Below are 19,247 nucleotides of genomic sequence, written 5' to 3' on the forward strand. Positions count from 1 at the left end.
GTATTAAATAAAAATGCCAGTCAGGAAGTGTTTCCCAAAACTAAATACATGTTTTTGTCCTGAGTTGAAACAAGCTACAGTTTCTCTCCCCCCCCCCATTATAACTTATGTCTTGAAAATATATACAACACATTCCAATAAACAGACGTCACAATTCCAATAAACAGACAACCTGAAACTGAAGTTAAAATAATCTATTTATCATATGCGGGGAAAACATTTTGTAATAACTCAGCTTCCAAATAATGCACGAACCAGCTTTCCTCCCTCCATCAAATATTACCAGAACCTCACAGTGCAGTTAATTTTATCATCCTTATCATATCCAAACTACCAGTTTCATTGCCCGTATTTGTTACTGTCTTTAGCATGCATGGTTAAATCTATACCTCCTCCCATGTAGTGGCCAAGCATGAAGGAGGATTGCAAGTGAAATCATTTAGTGGTGTCATCTTGATGTGCCCACACTGACTAGCTTTAGTTCATATAGGCAATGGTGCCTTCTAATTCACTCACCAGTGGATTTTGTTTTCTGTTGGAAGTACCTTCTATTGAACACGATGCCCACTTCAGTGCAGATTTTACACTGTTTAAGAGACCATTGCTGGTACTTCGTTAAAATAAGGGTCAAAATAAGGAGCAGCAGTGGTGTAGTGGTTAAGAGCACATGTATTCTAATCTGGAGGAACCGGGTTTGATCCCCCACTCTGCCACCTGAGCTGTGCAGGCTTATCTGGGGAATTCAGATTAACCTGTACACTCCAACACAGGTCAGCTGAGTGACCTTGGGCTAGTCACAGTTCTTCTGAGCTCTCTCAGCCCCCCCCTACCTCACAGGGTGTTTGTTGTGAGGGGGGGAGGGAAAGGAGTTTGTAAGCCCCTTTGAGTCTCCTTGCAGGAGTCGTCGTCGTCGTCTTCGTCTTCTTCGTCTTCTTCTTCTTCTTCTTCTTCTTCTTCTTCTTCTTCTTCTTCTTCTTCTTCTTAGTGCAGACCATTTGTCTGCAAACTTTTGCTGGATTTAATCAAAATATGCAACATATAGTCAAAACAATTTAAATCCCCTCAAAAATCATACCCCTAAACTCCCCTCCACCAGATTAAGAAAAAAAGTTGGGAAAAATATATAGAAAATTTGAGATTTTCAAGAAATTATAAATGGATGTGAGAGAGGAAGATTTTTTTCTCTTTGTCATTACTTTGCCTTCAGTGGACTCCCACCCTGGATATAAACATATATCCATAATAATTCCTCATCTCACCCCAACACTTGGCTTCACAGTGGGGACATAGAATGAAAGTTCTGTTAACATTGGATCAACAAGTTTCTATGTATAGACTGATTGCTTTGCTACTGTTCCAAAAAAGGCAAAAAACTCTGATGGAGATTCTTCCTCGACCTATCTGACTTTCCTACCTAATTGGCTTCTCAGTCTTCAATAAGTCAGTTTGAATTGACACATAGAATACTCATAGACATTTGAATTGCATGTGGATTTTCTGCATAATTAGTGTCAATGCTGTGCAAGCATGTGATATAGTAGGTTTAGGATACATAATTAATAGTGTGCAAACATATGAGGCTATTAGTTTATTAATCTGTACTAATGATTGTCTTTGTCTTTTCAAGATAATGGCAGCAGCAACAATTTAGATGCTGGTTATTTATATCTAGGAACATAGAATTACTACAATTGTTCTTTGCTCAACTCTACTAACATAATAATTGACTCACGGTGGTGATTATTAGTGTACTTAGAATAGGTTTGTCCAGCCTATCAAGACAATCTCTTTTGGAGTGTGAAGAATGAAATTAATGGATAGTGGCAGGACAGAGAAGTTAGAGGTGTGAATAATTGTATGCATTAGGAGAGGAACAAGCTGATAGTGGAAGGTATGTTTGTGATATATATGTGTGTATGTTTGTATATATATATATATGGAGAATATAATGTATATACATATTATATAATTATAATATAATGATATTATATAATTATATGCAAACAAGGACTGATTTATAACTCGCATACATGTGTATGGTGTGTGTATGTTATAAATTCAGCCCTTAACCTTTTTTACATTCTGATATAAAATAAAGAGTGACAGCATTGTGTAGTGGTTAAAAGCAGGTGGGCTCTAATTTGAAGAACTGGGTTTGATTCCTCACTCTTGTACATGAAGCCTGATGGGTAACCTTGTGGTCGTCGCAGTTCTCTGAGAATTCTTTCAGCCCCCTCACAAGGTGTCTGTGTGGGGAGGGGAAGGAAAGGAGTTTGTAAACTTTGAGGCTCCTTACAATTGAGAAAAGCAGGGTGTAAATCCAAACTCTTCTTCTTCTTTCATAGTGAGTAGAGTTTCAGGATATTCATAGCTTCACATCCTGTGCTGTCAGCCTTCTTTATTAGCTCATGGAATAATTCATAATAAGAATTATAATGAACACAAGAGCTGATTTGTTTGATCAGATGTGAGTCAATCTAGTCCACTGTTTCGTTGCATGTCTTTGTGATCTTGGATGCCATTGGAACAAGCACATAAGGGTGTAGCTAGCATTTGCAGATCTCCATCATCCTAAAGTCTGAGACTAATAGGATAGGAACTGATGATATCATGGATGGGATTGGGTGATACCAATACAGTAGGCCCTGGTGACATCATATTGAGGAGGTATAGTAGTAGAATATTTTCCATGTACCACTAGGTATGTACTAAGTATGTACTATGTACATACTTTCATGTGGCTTTGAAGAGATGGGCTAGTTATAAGAGTAAAAAAAAATTAAATAACATGAACATTAATCTTGTGCTAAATCTAAAGTATAGTTGAGCTTTCAGTGTCAGTTCCTGCCTCCCATCTGAAGTTTATCACACACAGGCGTTCACAGAAGTCTTACAAGAAATCATATATCTACAACATAGTACATCACCAGCTATCCAGAGAAAAGTTATTTGATTATAATCATCTCTCAGATGAGTGCACAAATACTTTTCTTGCCTATTAAAAGTTTACCTAAACAATTGCATGGTAAATAGATGAAAAATTAATCAGAAAATGGCTTTTGTGGCTTGACAGGTGAGCAATTTTAATATAGTAAATGATTGCACAGTTCATTAAAATGTCATCAAATGATTTTATTTATTGTGCAAATAAGAGTTTTATTCTTTCACCCTTCTTACACTGTCAGTTTTTATGTTTCATGATTGACACTCAGGGCAGTGTCGGGGCTTACCTCTGGAAGCTATAGCCATATCTGTTCAGCAATAGTCACAAAGGGTATCCACCAAAGAAGTTTCATGTCAGTTTACTAGATTTGCGAACATCTACTGTTTAAAAGTCGATTTGCTAGAATTCCCCAACATCTATTGGCAAGCAGTCTGGCACATCGTATAAAGAAGTTTTCCAAGCCTCAACAATGATTTGTGAATGTATGTGGTGAACCCTCATGAAAAAAAAAATCTGTTTTAGAAAACCTTGCGCATCTTGCACATTTTAATGTGGTTGGAAGACTGAGCATAAATCCTTGGAAAACCCCAACCATTTTCTCCTAGCTAGACATATTTTCTGGTATTGATCAATGAAAAACTATTATGTAAAACTTGGTATGTTGCCGGGGGTGGGTGGGTAGAGATTGACAGAGTTAATATGTTGCCAGGGGTGGGTGGGTAGAGATTGACAGAGTTAATATGCTATAATAGAAAGAAGATTGTCTTTAAGTCGTAACAGGAACAAAGGGTTTTAATCTACTCTAAGACAATTGTCAAGAGTTAGCCACTGGGAATAATTGTCAAGGGTTAGCCACTGGGAACATCTTAAAACAACTATGTTGGATTCCAGTCTGTTTCTGACTTCAATTTGAGGTTGTGGTTATGACCTTTAGAGCCTTTCACACCACTGGATCCACATATTTAAAGGATCATCTCCCTAATGCCCCTGTGTGCCAACTATGGATGCCAGGCAGCCATCTATTGGCTGACCTACTACTTAGGGTGGCCCATCGACCAGACCAGAGCCCAAGCTTATTCAATTGTAGCTCTGGCTTTGTGGAATGGGCTCCCTGTGGAGGGCCCCCCCCTTCCTGGAGCTCTTCAGAGTGCTGGAAGACCTGCCTTTTCCCAGGATTTTGGAGGGGCCTAAATGGCAGGCATCTTAAGAGAGGATGCGGGGGGGGGGGGTGGTTTTAAGTGTAAAACTTGTTAAATTATTGTTATTGTTGTAAGCTGCCTTGAACCACAAGGAAATACAAAATATAAATGTTTTAATGAATAAAGGGATCAGTTTTGCAGTAACCAATTTTGTAGTATTTCTGATAACTAGTGAGACTTGCAATATGGGATTTTAAGGAAGTAAAATGGAAAGTTTTGGGGTTAATTTCTCAAACTTGACACATAAAGGTAGGGCTTATCTAAAATTAATGTTATCTATAATGTAGTGTGACGCTGCAATATGTTTGCCTCATGGATATAGAGATGGTGTTAACATTACAAAAAGAAATCAAATTATGGCAACATACAGCTAATAAAAGTGGCTTGTTTGTTAAAATCCTGCTTAGCAAAGTCTGAAGCCCTCTTTTAGCCTAACTGTAATTTCTGTCTGAGGAAAGTTTCATAGCATGGCGAAAGGCGCCATAATCTTCTAAATGGAATGATAAGAAACAAGTCAGTCTTTTTATAAATAAAAATACAAGGCTTCAGTAAAATTGGAATATGTTTCAAAGTCTACTTTCACATTTGCAGCTCAATTTGGGGCCTCCTTTTGGTCTCTGATAGTAGCTGATTGGTGGCCCATAGGAATATTTTTGCTGGTCTCCATGAGATTGCTTCCATGAGTTTGGAAGATGCAAAGATACTTTGACCAGTGGTGGGATCCAAAAATTTTAATAACAGGTTCTGATGGTGGTGGGATTCAAACAGTGGTGCCGCCGCACACACACACCTCCAGTCTCTATTGGGCAGGGAGGTTGCTTTAGTAACCCCTTCTTGGCACTCAGAAAAAATTAGCAACCACTTCTAGAGAAGTGGTGAGAACTGGTTGGATCCCACCTCTGACTTTGACCCTTATTCAAGTTGGTTGATACTAGCTTGCCATTCATATTCCCACTTCCTGTAACAGATGTAATAGGAAAGAATCCACCTTGTAGCAGTCTGCTATGTGATTACTGCTTTCCAAAGGAATGGTGTGGGCATCTAGGTGTGATGGAGTTTAGATTGATAAATAATAATAATATTTGGGCAAATGTGTAACTGGTGATTTAGTATTGTAATAAAGAAGATAAATGTATAATATTGGTATTGACCTTTAAGGCTGTGAGCGGTATTGGACCTACATATCTTCGAGACTGCATCTCCCCATGCTGCCCTCAAAGGCCCCTCCAGTCATTGGAGGGAAACCTTTTGGCACTCCCTGGCCCAAGAGTCCTCCGGCTGGCATCTACAAGAGCCAGGGCCTTTTCATCCCTGGCTCCACCCTGGTGAAACAAGCTTCCGAGTGATGTGAGAGCCCTGCGGGAACTAATACAGTTCTGCGGGACCTGGCTTGTTCCACCAGGCTTTTCCAACTAGCCAGCTGGTTTGAATAATGTAAGATTTCTTTTCGGCTTCCGTGGGTAAGGGGGTAGGGAGGGGGCGAGTGGGGTGGTGATTGTGGATTGTATTACCTACAGCCATCTGAATCTATTTATTGGATGCTGGGGTTTATTGTTTAAATATTTGTATATTTATATATGTATTGTTATTTTTAATGATTTATTGATTGTTTATTTTTATGTTGTAACCTGCCCTGAGAACTACGGGGATAGGGCGGGTTATACATTTAATAAAATAAATAAATAAATAGTTTCCGCTGTCCTAAGTTGAAGAAGAGTACAGGAAGAATTAGAAAGTTAGAGATAGAAAAGAAAGAATAAGTAAAAAATGAGAATCCTAGCCAAAGAAAGGAATTGGGGCCTTGTTAAGTGAGGAGAAGGCAAAGACTAACTGCTTAAGCTCATACATCTAAGTAGTTTTTAATAGCTAATATAAACTCTGCTATCATAAAACTGTACATTCTTTTATGTGAAATCTGCTCGATAATCATTTATCAGATATTCATGAGGTGATCCTTAATATATGTAAGTTTATTAATATAGAAAGTATACTGTACTTAATGAGGCATACATAAAAATATGCATCATCATGTGTTTTAATTTCAGTCTGTATACTGTGGGCTGTTCATATTATTTTATCACCTACATTGCCCATTTGATGGCTTTAATCGTATTCCTGTATTTAAATCGCTGCCTTTAAAAAATAGTTAACTTAGTGTTCCACCCACTTGCCTCACATCAGAGAAGAAGGCCAAAGAGTAATTAGCAGTGTTGCATTTGCACTCTCTCTGTCTCTGTGTGTGTGTGGGGGGGTAAAACTTGAAATAGTTCTAGGTCAGTAGTTTTAGCAACAAAGACTTTGTCATGCTGCTTTATGTTCAGTGGTTTAATCTGATAATTTTTTTTGACAGCCTTCTTCAAGAAATTAATCTTGTTCCAACAGTTTTTCAAGTCATTACGGTAAGAATACATTTTTATTCATAAGTTGATTTTTAAAGTGAATTTAAAGCCGTGTTGACTATGCTGTTGTACCAATAATGGTATTTCAACAGGTGTGTCTGATTTTCTCAGAAGGGCTGTACAAAATTGTCAGATGCATGTGCTATTGTAGGATGTATTACAGAAAATTCTGGGCCTTTTCCCACTTACCTTAAGCCCCGTGCTACTCTCCTCAAGTAGCGCAGTGTCCCCCGGCACTCCCCACGACAGGGGCGGCGGCACCACAGCCGCCCCGACGCTGCCGCTGTCGCGCCTCCTCAGCGCGGGGCATCCCTGGCGCTCTTGTAAACGGCGCCTTTTGATGACCCCGCACAGAGCGCGGGGTTGTGGGGATGCCCTTGCGCATGGCATAGGGGGGATCGTGGAGAGTGGGGAAACGCCCTCTGTCTCATTCTTCCTGTGTTGGCTTGAATGTTTAGAATCGCACCTGTTGCATTTTTACTGAATGTGTCAAACTTGTGCCAAAATTTTGGTTATTGTACAACTTTCTGTTTTAATAAGAACCTGAACATATCCCTATCAAGCATTGCATATTTATTAAAAAATAGAGATGCTCTATCCTGTAACTAATTTTTAAAAGACTGGGTTAGCAGTGAATAAGAGTGCCCTTCTGTTGCTCTCAGATATGCATTTTTCTTCACGTCTTGAGGGTGGATTTCGACAAGATGTGAAACCATGTTTTATTTAAATGACTCTCAGCTGAATTACCTGACCTAAGATTAGATGGTTGTTGCATCTCAAGATTTGTAATTGTTTTCAGCTTGCTTCTTTTAAATTGAGAAATGACTCTGAGAGATGGCTTGTGCCTGTGTAGTCTCTGCTGAAAATATTTTTTTAAAATGCTTCCTTGTAAAACAAAAAGGTTTGTTTCAAGAGTGTGTTCCTCAGAGGATGTTAAAGTTTTGCTCTTAACTTAACCTTCAGGCTCCTCTAGAAGATTGTTTTACACTACAGCTCAGATGCTTCCACATTTTGGGACTCTTTAGTTTGGAGAAGGAGACGTCTGAGGGGGGATATGATTGAAGTCTATAAAATTATTCATGGGGTAGAAAATGTTGACGGAGAGAAATTTTTCTCTCTTTCTCACAATACTAGAACCAGGGGGCATCCATTGAAAATGCTGGGGGAAAGAATTAGGACTAATAAAAGGAAACACTTCTTCACGCAACAAGTGATTGGTGTTTGGAATATGCTGCCACAGGAGGTGGTGATGGCCACTAACCTGGATAGCTTTAAAAAGGGCTTGGGCAGATTTATGGAGGAGAAGTTGATCTATGGCTACCAATCTTGATCCTCCTTGTTTTTAGATTGCAAATGCCTTAGCAGACCAGGTGCTCAGGAGCAGCAGCAGCAGAAGGCCATTGCTTTCACATCCTGCATGTGAGCTCCCAAAGACACCTGGTGGGCCACTGCGAGTAGCAGAGTGCTGGACTAGATGGACTCTGGTCTGATCCAGCAGGCTAGTTCTTATGTTCTTAAAGGCCCATGTTGCAAATGATTGTCTAATTTTGTGTCATTCGTGTTGGAAACAGGCTGCCCAAAAGGGTTCCTATGCAGTCTTTGAGGTATTATGTACTTCAGATATTTTGGGTTTATCCAATATTTTGATGAGCTAATGCAAATGTTTAATTGTGAAACATCATAGTAAAATGCTCTAGAAATAAATGCCATGCAAAATTGATGTGCTGTGTGCACAATATATTCCCAGAAAACAGATTTATTTATGAGATGCAGTTAAATATAATTAAAATGACATTAAAAGCTATTTTGTGAATGTTCACTTTAAAGACGTATAATGGGAGGGCAGGAGGTTTATATCCACATAACTTGACTCGTGTTTGGAAAGAAATCTCATGTGGGGGTAAGGAGTCGACCTTGGTCTATTTTTTTAACCCATTTCTCTCCCATGGGGCCTGAACTATTATATCAACTAAAGACAAAGATATCAACATGTTAAAAACAAACCAACCAGAACCAAAAGAACTAAAAATATGAATTATTATCTTTATCTAATTACTTTTTAAAGCCCTGTTTTAAAAAACAATTCAACTTGGCAGCCATCAAAATAGCCTTTCTCACATCCCCAGGAATACATTTCTGCAATATCACAAAAAACAGCCTCCCCAGGGCAGGTAAAGATTAAACATGCCTACAGGTCGGAATTAATGGTCAGCCTTGATTGTTAGACCGTAAGTGTCGCTGAGAAGTATACCAGGAGAGGTAGTCTTGTATATATGAGGCCCAGAATCTAAAGTTTAGAACCAAAACCTTGAATTGTGCTTGGGAACAGATAGGTACCCAGTGCAACGCTTCCAAAATAGATGTAATATCTATATTTTTACAGGTTGCAACCTGAAGTCAAGCTGCAACATTTTGTAACCTCTGGTGTTTTTGAGTCGTTTTCAACAGTAACTTATCATAGAGCAAGTTGCGGCTGTCAGAGCTGTGGCATGTATATGTATGGTCAAGTTACTTGTGTCCAACTATAGTTTCAGTGTACAAACCAAGTACAGTTTTAATGTACAAATATAATGTAAGGTATAAATATAGTCGAAATGTAGTTTTAATGCTTCATAATAGGAAACGGATAGGTTACAGTGAGTAAGAAGTACTTCACTGAATCATATTCTATGAACCATCTAGAATATCTGTGTTCTTGTCTGGATAGTCCAGGCTAGCCTGATCTTGTCAAATCTCAGAAGCTGAGCAGGGTTGGCCTGGTTAGTATTTGGATGGAAGACCACCAAGTCAGTCCAGGGTTGCGACACAGAGGTAAGCAATGACAAACCACCTCTGGTCATCTCTTGCCTTGAAAACCCCATGAGGAGTCGCGTAAAGTCAGATGCGACTTGACTGCACTGTCCACCATTGCCACTAGAATATCTATTCTGAGAGTACACTTGCTTCTGCTCTGTTGCACCTACACCCTTCTAAACGGCCATCAGGAAGCGGCCTAATGAGTTTGTGATTAGATGAGAAGCATCTCAAAAGCTTTGCTTTTCAGTAAGAGCTACATTGCCTAGTGCAACAAAGGAGGGCAAGTCCCTTTAAAGCCTCGGCTCGCTCCTCCTTTCCTCCGGTGACGCTGCCCCTTCCCATAGTGGCTCCCTTTCCAGTTCTGCCCTTGTCTGGGCAGTGTCAGCTGGGCTCATTCCAATCCCCCACCCCGATCAGCAACTCCACCTCGTGGTAATTCACATTTGCCTTATATGAAGCAGTACATCTGTCATCTTGGTCTGGCTGCTTCTTTTGCATGAAGTAAAATGTGAAGAGAAGCTTTTCTTTTCTCACTTGCTGCATGTGGCAATGTCAGCACCACCACTGAAGACTTTAATAAACTGATTTTATTTGTTTACAATTTTTATCTATTGAAAATATTTTAAGCCACCTTTTCAGCCAACATAAGGCCTCCAAGGTGGTGAACATAAAAATATTAAAACAAGATTAAGAACACACACACACACCTCCCCATAAAACCCCAAAAAGTTTCCATATGGAGAATCATGCTACTCTTAGGATTTAGAAAATATTCAGATAACTTTAACCACTGGTAAAGAAGACGTGTTTCCAACATGTTTGAATAGAAATCATTGGGAATCTCTTTACACAATTTTTCGAAATATCAGGCAAGATATTTCCTTTTCAGAACTTTCACAATTGAAGTAACTGATATCATTAAGCAAATGTTCAAGCAGAGACACTCACAAGCAGGGTCAATTGGATCAGCTTTGTCAGTTTCATATAGAACTTGCATATAGAACTTCATATAGAACTTGCACTGGAAAGTTTAGGCAGAGATACTGACGAGCAGTGTCGATTAGGGTAAAGACACAAGCCAAGTCTGTTGAGCCAGCTTTGTCAATTTCTTCTAGAATTAGTGATTTAATATTAAGGCAAAGATACATTGTGTCTGCAGTTAGGAGCAAGTGAAATTGACAAGGGATATAGCTTTTGCAAGAGGCAATTGACAAGGGACTGCTTCAGTAACAATTGTGTATTACTGTACCTCTAATTTGGCCCCAAAATGTGTTTCTGTTTCTTCTGTAAATGGCACCTACTCAGTGGTGGGATCCAAAAATTTTAGTAACAGGTTCCCATGGTGGTGGGATTCAAACAGTGGCGTAGCACCAATGGGGCTGGGCGGGGCATTCTGGGGGCGTGGCCGGACATTCCGGGGTGGGGCATTCCTGGGCAGGGCTGTGGCAAGGACACAGCCGCTGCACCAGTCCTTGGGTGGGAAACGAATGCACGCAGGCGCAGGCTTCCGCGCACGCCAGTGCACCTCCTGCTAGACTGCTTCAAGTTCTGCGTGCTACTGCTGAGAGGAGGGGCGTAACTAAGGCAGAAATCACATGGCAAAATCACCAATTGGTAACCCCTCTTGGCACACACAAATAATTAGTAACCTACTCTCGGGAACCTGTGAGAACCTGCTGGATCCCACCTCTGCACCTACTCCAGTAGTTTTTTTCTGACTTCATTTTTTTTCACAATTGTGAAAATTCTGTGTTCTCTTGGCACTTCAGCTGGTGCTTGGAGGGAGACTCACAGGCATTTAACAATCAGATGTTCAACCAGTTTTATCTTGCTTCTTGAGAGCCAACTTGCTCAAACCCTCTGCAGATTTTATAGATTTTTGCCTGTTTTTTTAACAATCCCGCATAACCCAAATATCAGAAATAACTAAAATATGATAATGCATTAGGATCAGCTTTCGTAACTGAGCTTTATGATGATTTTAAAGAGTTGTGCATTATGTAAAACAGTAAAACAAGAGTTATGTAAAACAGAATTATGTATAGCTTTAAAAAGGTAATTCTGCAAGCACAGGAATATAGTTACAAAAGTAGAACTGTCAAGTAGGAACCCAATTACCATCACACATCATTACAGTTTGCTGTGATGTCTTCATATTCACTGTGTTAGTAAATAGGCAAGAGTTTATCAATAGCTTTATTAGTTTCAGCATCACAGTACATGACAGAATAATGGTGTTGTATGGATTAATCCTTGTGTTGGAGATAGATACAACAGTATAAATGTTTAATATAAAGTTGCTAGGCATCTAAGTGCCATTTATGCTTTGGAAAATCAATCCCTAAGTGTTTTTAAGCATCTTTGTGTTAGATAAATTGAACAGAAAATGTTTTACGATATTTGAAACTATACTTAGATGCTATCTAATTTTTAAAAGTTTTGGCATGAACAAGTCAATAAAAAATAAGCTATTTTTCTTCTTCTTCAGTAAGAGTCTGGTTTCTGATTATAGAAATACTACTGATATTGTTCTCCTTTGATAGTTCTTTGAAAAATAAGATGAGACCTAAATTGTTAAAATGAACCTTCTTCTGTTTTAATCCTTACTAGTTTTGAAACACAAATCTTGCTGGAATTATATTTCCTTTTCCAAAATATGGGATGACCTTCAGCAGAGGCCAATCTACTGTTGGTCCCCGGCCCCTCAATGATTCGGCTGGCCTCTACCCGGGCCAGGGCCTTTACAGTCCTGGCCCCTGCCTGGTGGAACGCTCTCCCTCCAGCTGTCCGGGCCCTGCGGGATCTTAATGAGTTCCACAGGACCTGTAAGACCGAGCTGTTCCGCCGGGCTTTTGGGGAGGCCAGCCATTGATCGCCCCCACCCCCTCTTCATAACATCGGTGAACCCTACCGCCCTTCTCTCAGGGGGGGCTTAGTTATGAGACACAATCTGTTAGTTTTTTTGTAACTTAGAATGCTGTATTTTAATGGAGTTTTGTATTTTAATATGTATAGAGTCCACATTTATTTATCTATTTATGGTTAATTGATTAGGTTATTTTGTGTTTACTTGTATTCATGCTGTTCACCGCCCTAAGCCCGCCGGGGGAGGGTGGTATACAAGATTTATGATGATGATGATGATGATGATGATGATGATGATGATGATGATGATGATGATGATGATGATGATGATGATGATGATGATGATGATGATGATGATGATGCCTAAAACCTCAAATGACGAAATCCACTTGAAGAGCATCAGTGTCCCAAAACTTGGGGAACAAAAGCTAAAACCACCCTCTTTTCAGTTACATTTTAGACCTAATATTTTCCAAGTTGATGCTGTGTTTTAGCCCAAAATAAATATTGACATTCTACAGGCATGTTGATATACTTTGGTATCTCTCATCAGACGGTGGTGTAACAATGGTTGCTTGTACAACTATGGCTTTCAGATTAGAAGCCAGCCTTGGGAATATGCATCCTTCTACTTTCACCTCCCATCTCTGGCACAAATTCCTATTCAAAGGTTTGATTTTCACTACTGTCCTTGTTAAAACTCCCTGCTGAGTTTGCAAGATATTAAATCAGTCAGTGCCAGTTTGTACAGTGTTTTAATCTTCAAGCAAGAAATATTGAAGGCCACACTGATGTCCTCAAAATAAACAGGAGTGTTGGAGAACTGTGTGATCCTGCGCTCCCCTTGCTTATTTGAGCATAAAGCCCTTTTTAAAAAAATGTAATCCAAGCAATAGTAGGCCCATTCCTAAAATATGGGTGCAGACCCCTTTAGATATACAAAATTATAGAGGTAACACAAGCTAAAATAGCATATGAATGGATAATTATTTTGACAGGGTTTTTTTCACTGATTGGATTGTACCAAATAAGGCTGATGACAGCACTTGGTAAGAGGACGGGTTCTTTTGTGGATTGGAAAACTGGTTACATAGCAGGAAGGTGATAAGGTCAAATTGGCAAATCTCACACTGGAGAGAAATAAGCAGTGGGGTTTCCCATGGTTCGTATTGAAACTGTTACTTTTGTGCATAAACCATGTGCCATTGGGGCCAGGGGCGTAACTGCCTAAAATGGCTGTTGGGGCAAACACAACTCCTCGCCTCACCCCAGGCACCACTTGGGTAGAGTACATGGGGGGGGGATCACATTGCCCCGGCCCCAACCGTGCCCTCGCCCAAACTCCTTGTGGAGTTTGAGACCAGGGGTGCAGTTGAATGCTGAGCCTGCCAGCCTGGTCTCACCCCACCCTGAACTTCACATGGAGTTTGGAGCAGTGTGGGCTTGTTCAATGCTGGACTCAGCTTGACCCAAGCCACGTTGAGCCCAGGATTGAACTGAGCAGGCTGAGCAGCTCAAGGTTTATACTGTTGGCTCTGCCCTCTAGCTCCACCCCACTCCAAATTCCACATCAAGTTCATGACAGGTTGAGCCTGCAGTGGCTGGCTCAGCATTGAACTGTGTCCCTGTTCCTGAACTCCATGTGGTGTTTGGGCAAGGGGACAGTTTTGAGGGGGCAGCTTGGCAACACACCCCACATGTGACCTGCCAAAGTGGTGCCCGGGGTTCATTATGCTACATTTGCAGATGATGCCAAATTATTCAGCATAGTTCCCGAAAGTTCCCTCCAAACTGTGTGAGTGGTCATCAATATGATAAATGACTTAATGTAACTCTAAAGTTCTGCAAATCAGAGTGAAAAATCCTAACTTTAAATATATGGTAATAGGGCCTGGAATGGTGGTGAATGTTCAGGAATGTCACTTTAAGGTTGTGGTAGCAGCTGTGGAGCAGTAAATTGTGTGCTAGGAATCATTGGGAAAGTGATTTAAAAATATGATGATCGGTAATGCAATGCCCTTGTATTTTTGGTGGAGCCACATTTGGTATATTGTGTACAGGTCTGTTTGGCATTTCTCAGAAGGGCAAGGTACACAAATGATCAAGAGAATGGAGCTCCTTCCCTTTGAGAAAATACTTAACTAATTTAGCTTACAGAAAAGAACACTGTGGACCTGATAGAGGTTTTTATAATCAGGTATGATGTAATAATGGTAGATAGGGAGAACTTTCCCCTTCCCTTATATCAGGGGTAGGGAACCTGCGGCTCTCCAGATGTTCAGGAACTACAATTCCCATCAGCCTCTGTCAGCATGGCCAATTGGCCATGCTGGTAGGGGCTGATGGGAATTGTAGTTCCTGAACATCTGGAGAGCCGCAGGTTCTCTACCCCTGCCTTATATAATATGAGGTGAAGTTGATGGCTGGTAGATCAAACACAAAGAAAAAGGAGTGTGCTGTTTTACTCAAACAGAATTTGCTGTGGTTGTATCGGATGATTGTAACTATACATTGTCTCACTGAAAGATAGAAGCTCAATTGTGTTCAAATACCCCTCCTCTTCCTGTGGAATGCTCCACTTGTAGATCTACTCCTGAAGAGCCATGCCCACAGTGGAACATTCCCCAGGAGGAAGAAGGGTTTCTGGTCACAACTGAGCTTCTATCTTTCAGTGAGACAAGGTCTAATTGTTGGTTTTTAAAAGATTTAGATAAGTTTATCCGTGCCAGGTTTATTAACTGTGATGGATGAATGGAATGTCCATGTTCAGTGGCAGAAATATTTTGAATATCAGTACTGCTTGTAGGACTTTTCATAATTAAACAGGCTGTTGGACTAAATGAGCCCTTGCTCATATCCATCAGCCATCCATGGCTGCTGTTATGTTCTTATTCTATTACTGTCAATGAAGCCATTGCTACAGTTTGACATATTTTGTGCCAAAGCATCCTAACAAGATAAGAGCTGAATGTTACAACCGTAATGTAAGTAATTCCTAAGGGCCTTTATTCCCACATTTGTTAATGTGAGTATGAGTGTATGGGAGAGAGGAAAGCAATGTCAGCTTTGCCCTATTGTAGAGAAAGGTGAGGTACGAATGAAGTAAATAAAAAATTATCTTCCATTTTAAAAACACATATTCTCACATTATATACTGAACAAAATTTTCAAAATTCATTGATCTTGCAGCAGACATGTCAAATCTTTTGAAGATTTACATTTTTCAAAATGTGACATGTATGGTGTCATGAAAAGATTTTTGTTATGTGGATAGACGTTTCAGTCTAGGGGAATTATGAACTAATTATAATCCTTTCAATCTTATTGCCTGATTTGTAATTAAATGGTTGATTCCAGGTTAATGGTGCTGCCATAATCTGAACAGATTTCTTCATTACGCTTCAGTTAATTGCTTTTATTTTTGATGACTGGTAGAACCCGAATGGTATATGCCATACTAGATATATTAGATAGAAGATTTTGGTAATTAAGAAACAGGATCTCTTTCTCATAAGGTCAGACATGTGTCAAGTAACTGTGATCATATATAGTGGGTTTTGTGAGTATAAAACCAATCAGATGTCCCTCTGAGATCAAAGAGATTTTAAACCTGGCAAAGCTGCACAAGTTAGAGGTCATCCCTCTGGTATAGACCTTTGGACCCATGGAGTTAGCCCTGAAGCACAAAGTGTTCCTCCCCCTGTGGGAAGTGTCAATGTTTCCCAAAACTGTGAGCTCATATTAAATAGAATCCCTGCAGCTAGTCGGCAGAGTTGTAGACCAAATGCTAGCACTTCATGAAGAACTTCGATGTTTCACACCGGCTGTCATGAGGCCTACTATCTTGATGAAAGGGAAGGATCCAAAAAGTGGCTGTGACAAAAAGAAAATATCATTGAGAAGGCATGCCTGGCCTACTTGAAAACAGTGGCCAGCCCACTCCACAGTGAAACCTGTGGTATGGGATGACATCTGAGGAGAATGAGTGAAGAAACATTGAGAGATTCTGGGACAGCACACCTTGTGGAGTTGATGATCTGGGAATATGCTGCCAATCTTGATGTCAGCAATAAAGCAATTCTCATAGAAAAGTACCAAAAACGTAACTTTCTCTAACAGTGGTTTGCTAGTTCTTTTAAAGGGGCCACTGGAGTGAACCAGTGTCTAACACTTATTGGCCATCACCTTAAAAATCACCAACAGTCGCTTGAGAGCACTCATATCTTCCAGGAATTGCCCTGACTGTTCTACATTAGCTTCTGCCTGTTGGAATCATTAGGCATATGTCTCCAGGCCCTAACAAATGGCTATTCAGAAAAGGTGAAAGAAGATAGGGGAAAAACCCTTAAGGATTTCCACTCTGGAAATAGATGCTTTCATGAGTGACATCTCAGGAACTTTCCCAGGGAGTGAAATTCTCTCACTGGTGACTCCAGAGGTGGAGCGAGATAGAATTGCACCTGGGGCACACGTGCACCCCATGCCCCTTCCATGCCCCCGTTTGTCCCCGCCCTGAAAGGCTCCTACCACGCCCTCACCAATACACACCTCCCACACTGGACCAACCACTTTCTGGGCAGCTTCTCACACTACTTACCAAGAGCCCCACAGTGAGGGTAATTTCACTCAGCCATCACTCTCCCCACCACTCTTCCCAGATCCAGTGGAAGCAATAAGAGCTGGCAGAGGCATACTTTCCTTCACATCCACCCTCCTGTTCCAGTTCTGCCACATGAGCAGTAGCAGTGTTGCCTGCATACAGGATTGGTGCCTCAATATTGTTTTGTCATTGGAGGGGAAGGTGGAGGTCACCTCTCTATCTTGCCTGGCTGTCCAAATGTCTTCAGTGAGCCTCCCTGCACTTCCCCCCCTCCCCGCCCCAGCACTGCAGGAGACCCTCAGGAGACAGTTGTCTGTGCAGACATGTGATTTGTGTTTGGGGCTTTTTGAACCCCTGCCTTTTAAGGATATATTGTTATGTGAGGAATCTGCAAGGACTGGCAGAGGTTATGTGCCCCAGAGGTCCTCTGTGCCCCTTTTCCATACTACCCTGTTTCCCCTAAAATAAGACCTACCCCAAAAATAAGCCCTAGCATGATTTTTCGGAATTTTTGGAGGATGCTTGAAATATAAGCCCTACTCCAAAAATAAGCCCTAGTTACAGATTCCCCAGTGCAACTGATCTGGTCACGTGGGGGGTACAAAATCATGGAAAAAAATAAGACATCCCCTGAAAATAAGTCCTAACGCATCTTTTGAAGCAAAAATTAATATAAGACCCTGTCTTATTTTTGGGGAAACACGGTATTTCTTTTATCTGTCCTCCTGGCTACCCCCATATACTCTCCTTTTTTCTGCTTACTTCTTCCCTTCCCACCCACTATTTTTTCTTTTATCTCTCACCTGTCTTCAGCTTTATTTATTATTTATTATATATTTACTTCAATGATATTCTCCCCTTTCTCCCTCTCCACCATGGTCATCCAGTAAGTTTCATGACAGATTCTAGTCTGGCACTCTAACCACTACACCACATTGGCTCTCAGCTTTCTCTCCTATCCTCTGCCTACCATAGTAGCCTCTTCTTGGGAAAAGTCTGGCCAAGTTGCAAACATCATGGGGTAGCATATCACTCAGGTAAGTAGTGTTGAGGGCATTGCCAGTTTAGCCAAGTTATGCAAGTTGCGTGAAGGCTGCTGCTGGGCTTAAGCAATTAGTGCAGCATCAAATTGTCTGGTAGCTACTTCCACAACTTGGTGAGTTATACAAATATGCAATTCTAAGGTAAATTTCTCAGAGGTTGCTGCTGGGCTAGCCCCGGCCCCAATGAGTCCTCCCTCCAGGGAGGGTGGTGGTGGTGTATTTGGAGGCCAAAGCAGCCATGGAAAGGCCCTTCCACCTGCCTTTTACGAACAGAAACCAAGATCTGAAGGCTGACAGTATTGTTATGTTTGCCCAGCAACATTCACATTTGTTGCTGAGATCTCAGATGACATTTATTTTTAAAAGATACAGGTACTTCTTTTATATTGGGTTTTTTCTCTAAACCCATGGCTTTTATCAGGTTTAGAAATATCTGCCTTGTCACATCATGGCTTCAGTCTCTGGATTTAAGTATCCACATATGGAACCATGTTGACAATACAATATTATTGATTATGCTTTTTAGCCCTGAATTTCCTTTGAAAATTTTTTGAGAATTTGTAGTTTCTAGAAGCTTAATTTAACTCTTATTGTTGCAGTGGTACTTTATTCCTTACTAGAAGCAATAAGAGGTGATATTCATATATTTTGACCCAATGGTAGCGCTTCTCATCTATCTCCTGTTTATCCTGTAATGAAAGTCCACAAATTTTGTTGCAGAAAGTGAAAGCTTTTCAGGGAAAATACCTACATCATTCATCTTCCTTCAAGTATTTATGATTTCAGCTTTTAGGCTTTCTCTTCTATATTTACCTTTGCCAGTAATACCAGTATTTTCCAGGAACGGTATCCAGCACTAAATAAAACTCAATTTAGCTAGCTCATGCTATTCATCATTGCCATCCAAGCAAATATCTGGACAGTTGTATTGGACTGCAGTTGCAACGCTACCTAGAAAGAGATTTTTTAAACTATATTTTTATTCTGTTTTTCTCCTTCCTGTTTGCTTACTTCAGCATTACTGTTATTTTCTTGGAATTATTTCTTTGTTTCGGAAGCTCTGTTCCCTATATCTCTGCTCAAAGGTGTCTATTATACATCTAAAATGGATGTTAATATAAAAATAGCAAGTTTGCAAGGCCTTGCTTCTTTCTGAATTACTTGAAAATAGATGAAGGCATTAGGTCTGAGTTTAGACTGAGAACTAAATATGAAGTCTCAAGGCAGTTGTCATAAAGATGTCTTGTTTCATTGTCATAGTTTACATTCTATCTTTAAAAATGTAGGTAGGGCTTGAGTTTAGCCTTGAAACTTAGCATGATGTCCTGCAGGTACATTTCAACTTCCAATCTGATGTCAGTTTTAATGAGAGGTGTCATCGATACATTGTAGTTTATACCG

General features: G+C 40.3%; 1 protein-coding gene across 4 annotated transcripts in view; it reads left to right on the forward strand.

Annotated features, from left to right (window-relative positions):
* Window positions 1–19,247, forward strand: part of ULK4 (unc-51 like kinase 4) — a 221,534-nt gene that overhangs the window by 75,821 nt on the left and 126,466 nt on the right. For all 4 annotated transcript variants that reach the window (XM_048511796.1, XM_048511794.1, XM_048511797.1 and 1 more), the window contains one exon: window positions 6,494–6,542. In XM_048511796.1, coding sequence (XP_048367753.1) covers window positions 6,494–6,542 — 49 coding nt within the window. The remainder of the gene's footprint in view (window positions 1–6,493; window positions 6,543–19,247) is intronic.

The sequence above is a fragment of the Sphaerodactylus townsendi genome, linkage group LG11, assembly GCF_021028975.2.
Source record: "Sphaerodactylus townsendi isolate TG3544 linkage group LG11, MPM_Stown_v2.3, whole genome shotgun sequence".
Taxonomy (NCBI): domain Eukaryota; kingdom Metazoa; phylum Chordata; class Lepidosauria; order Squamata; family Sphaerodactylidae; genus Sphaerodactylus; species Sphaerodactylus townsendi.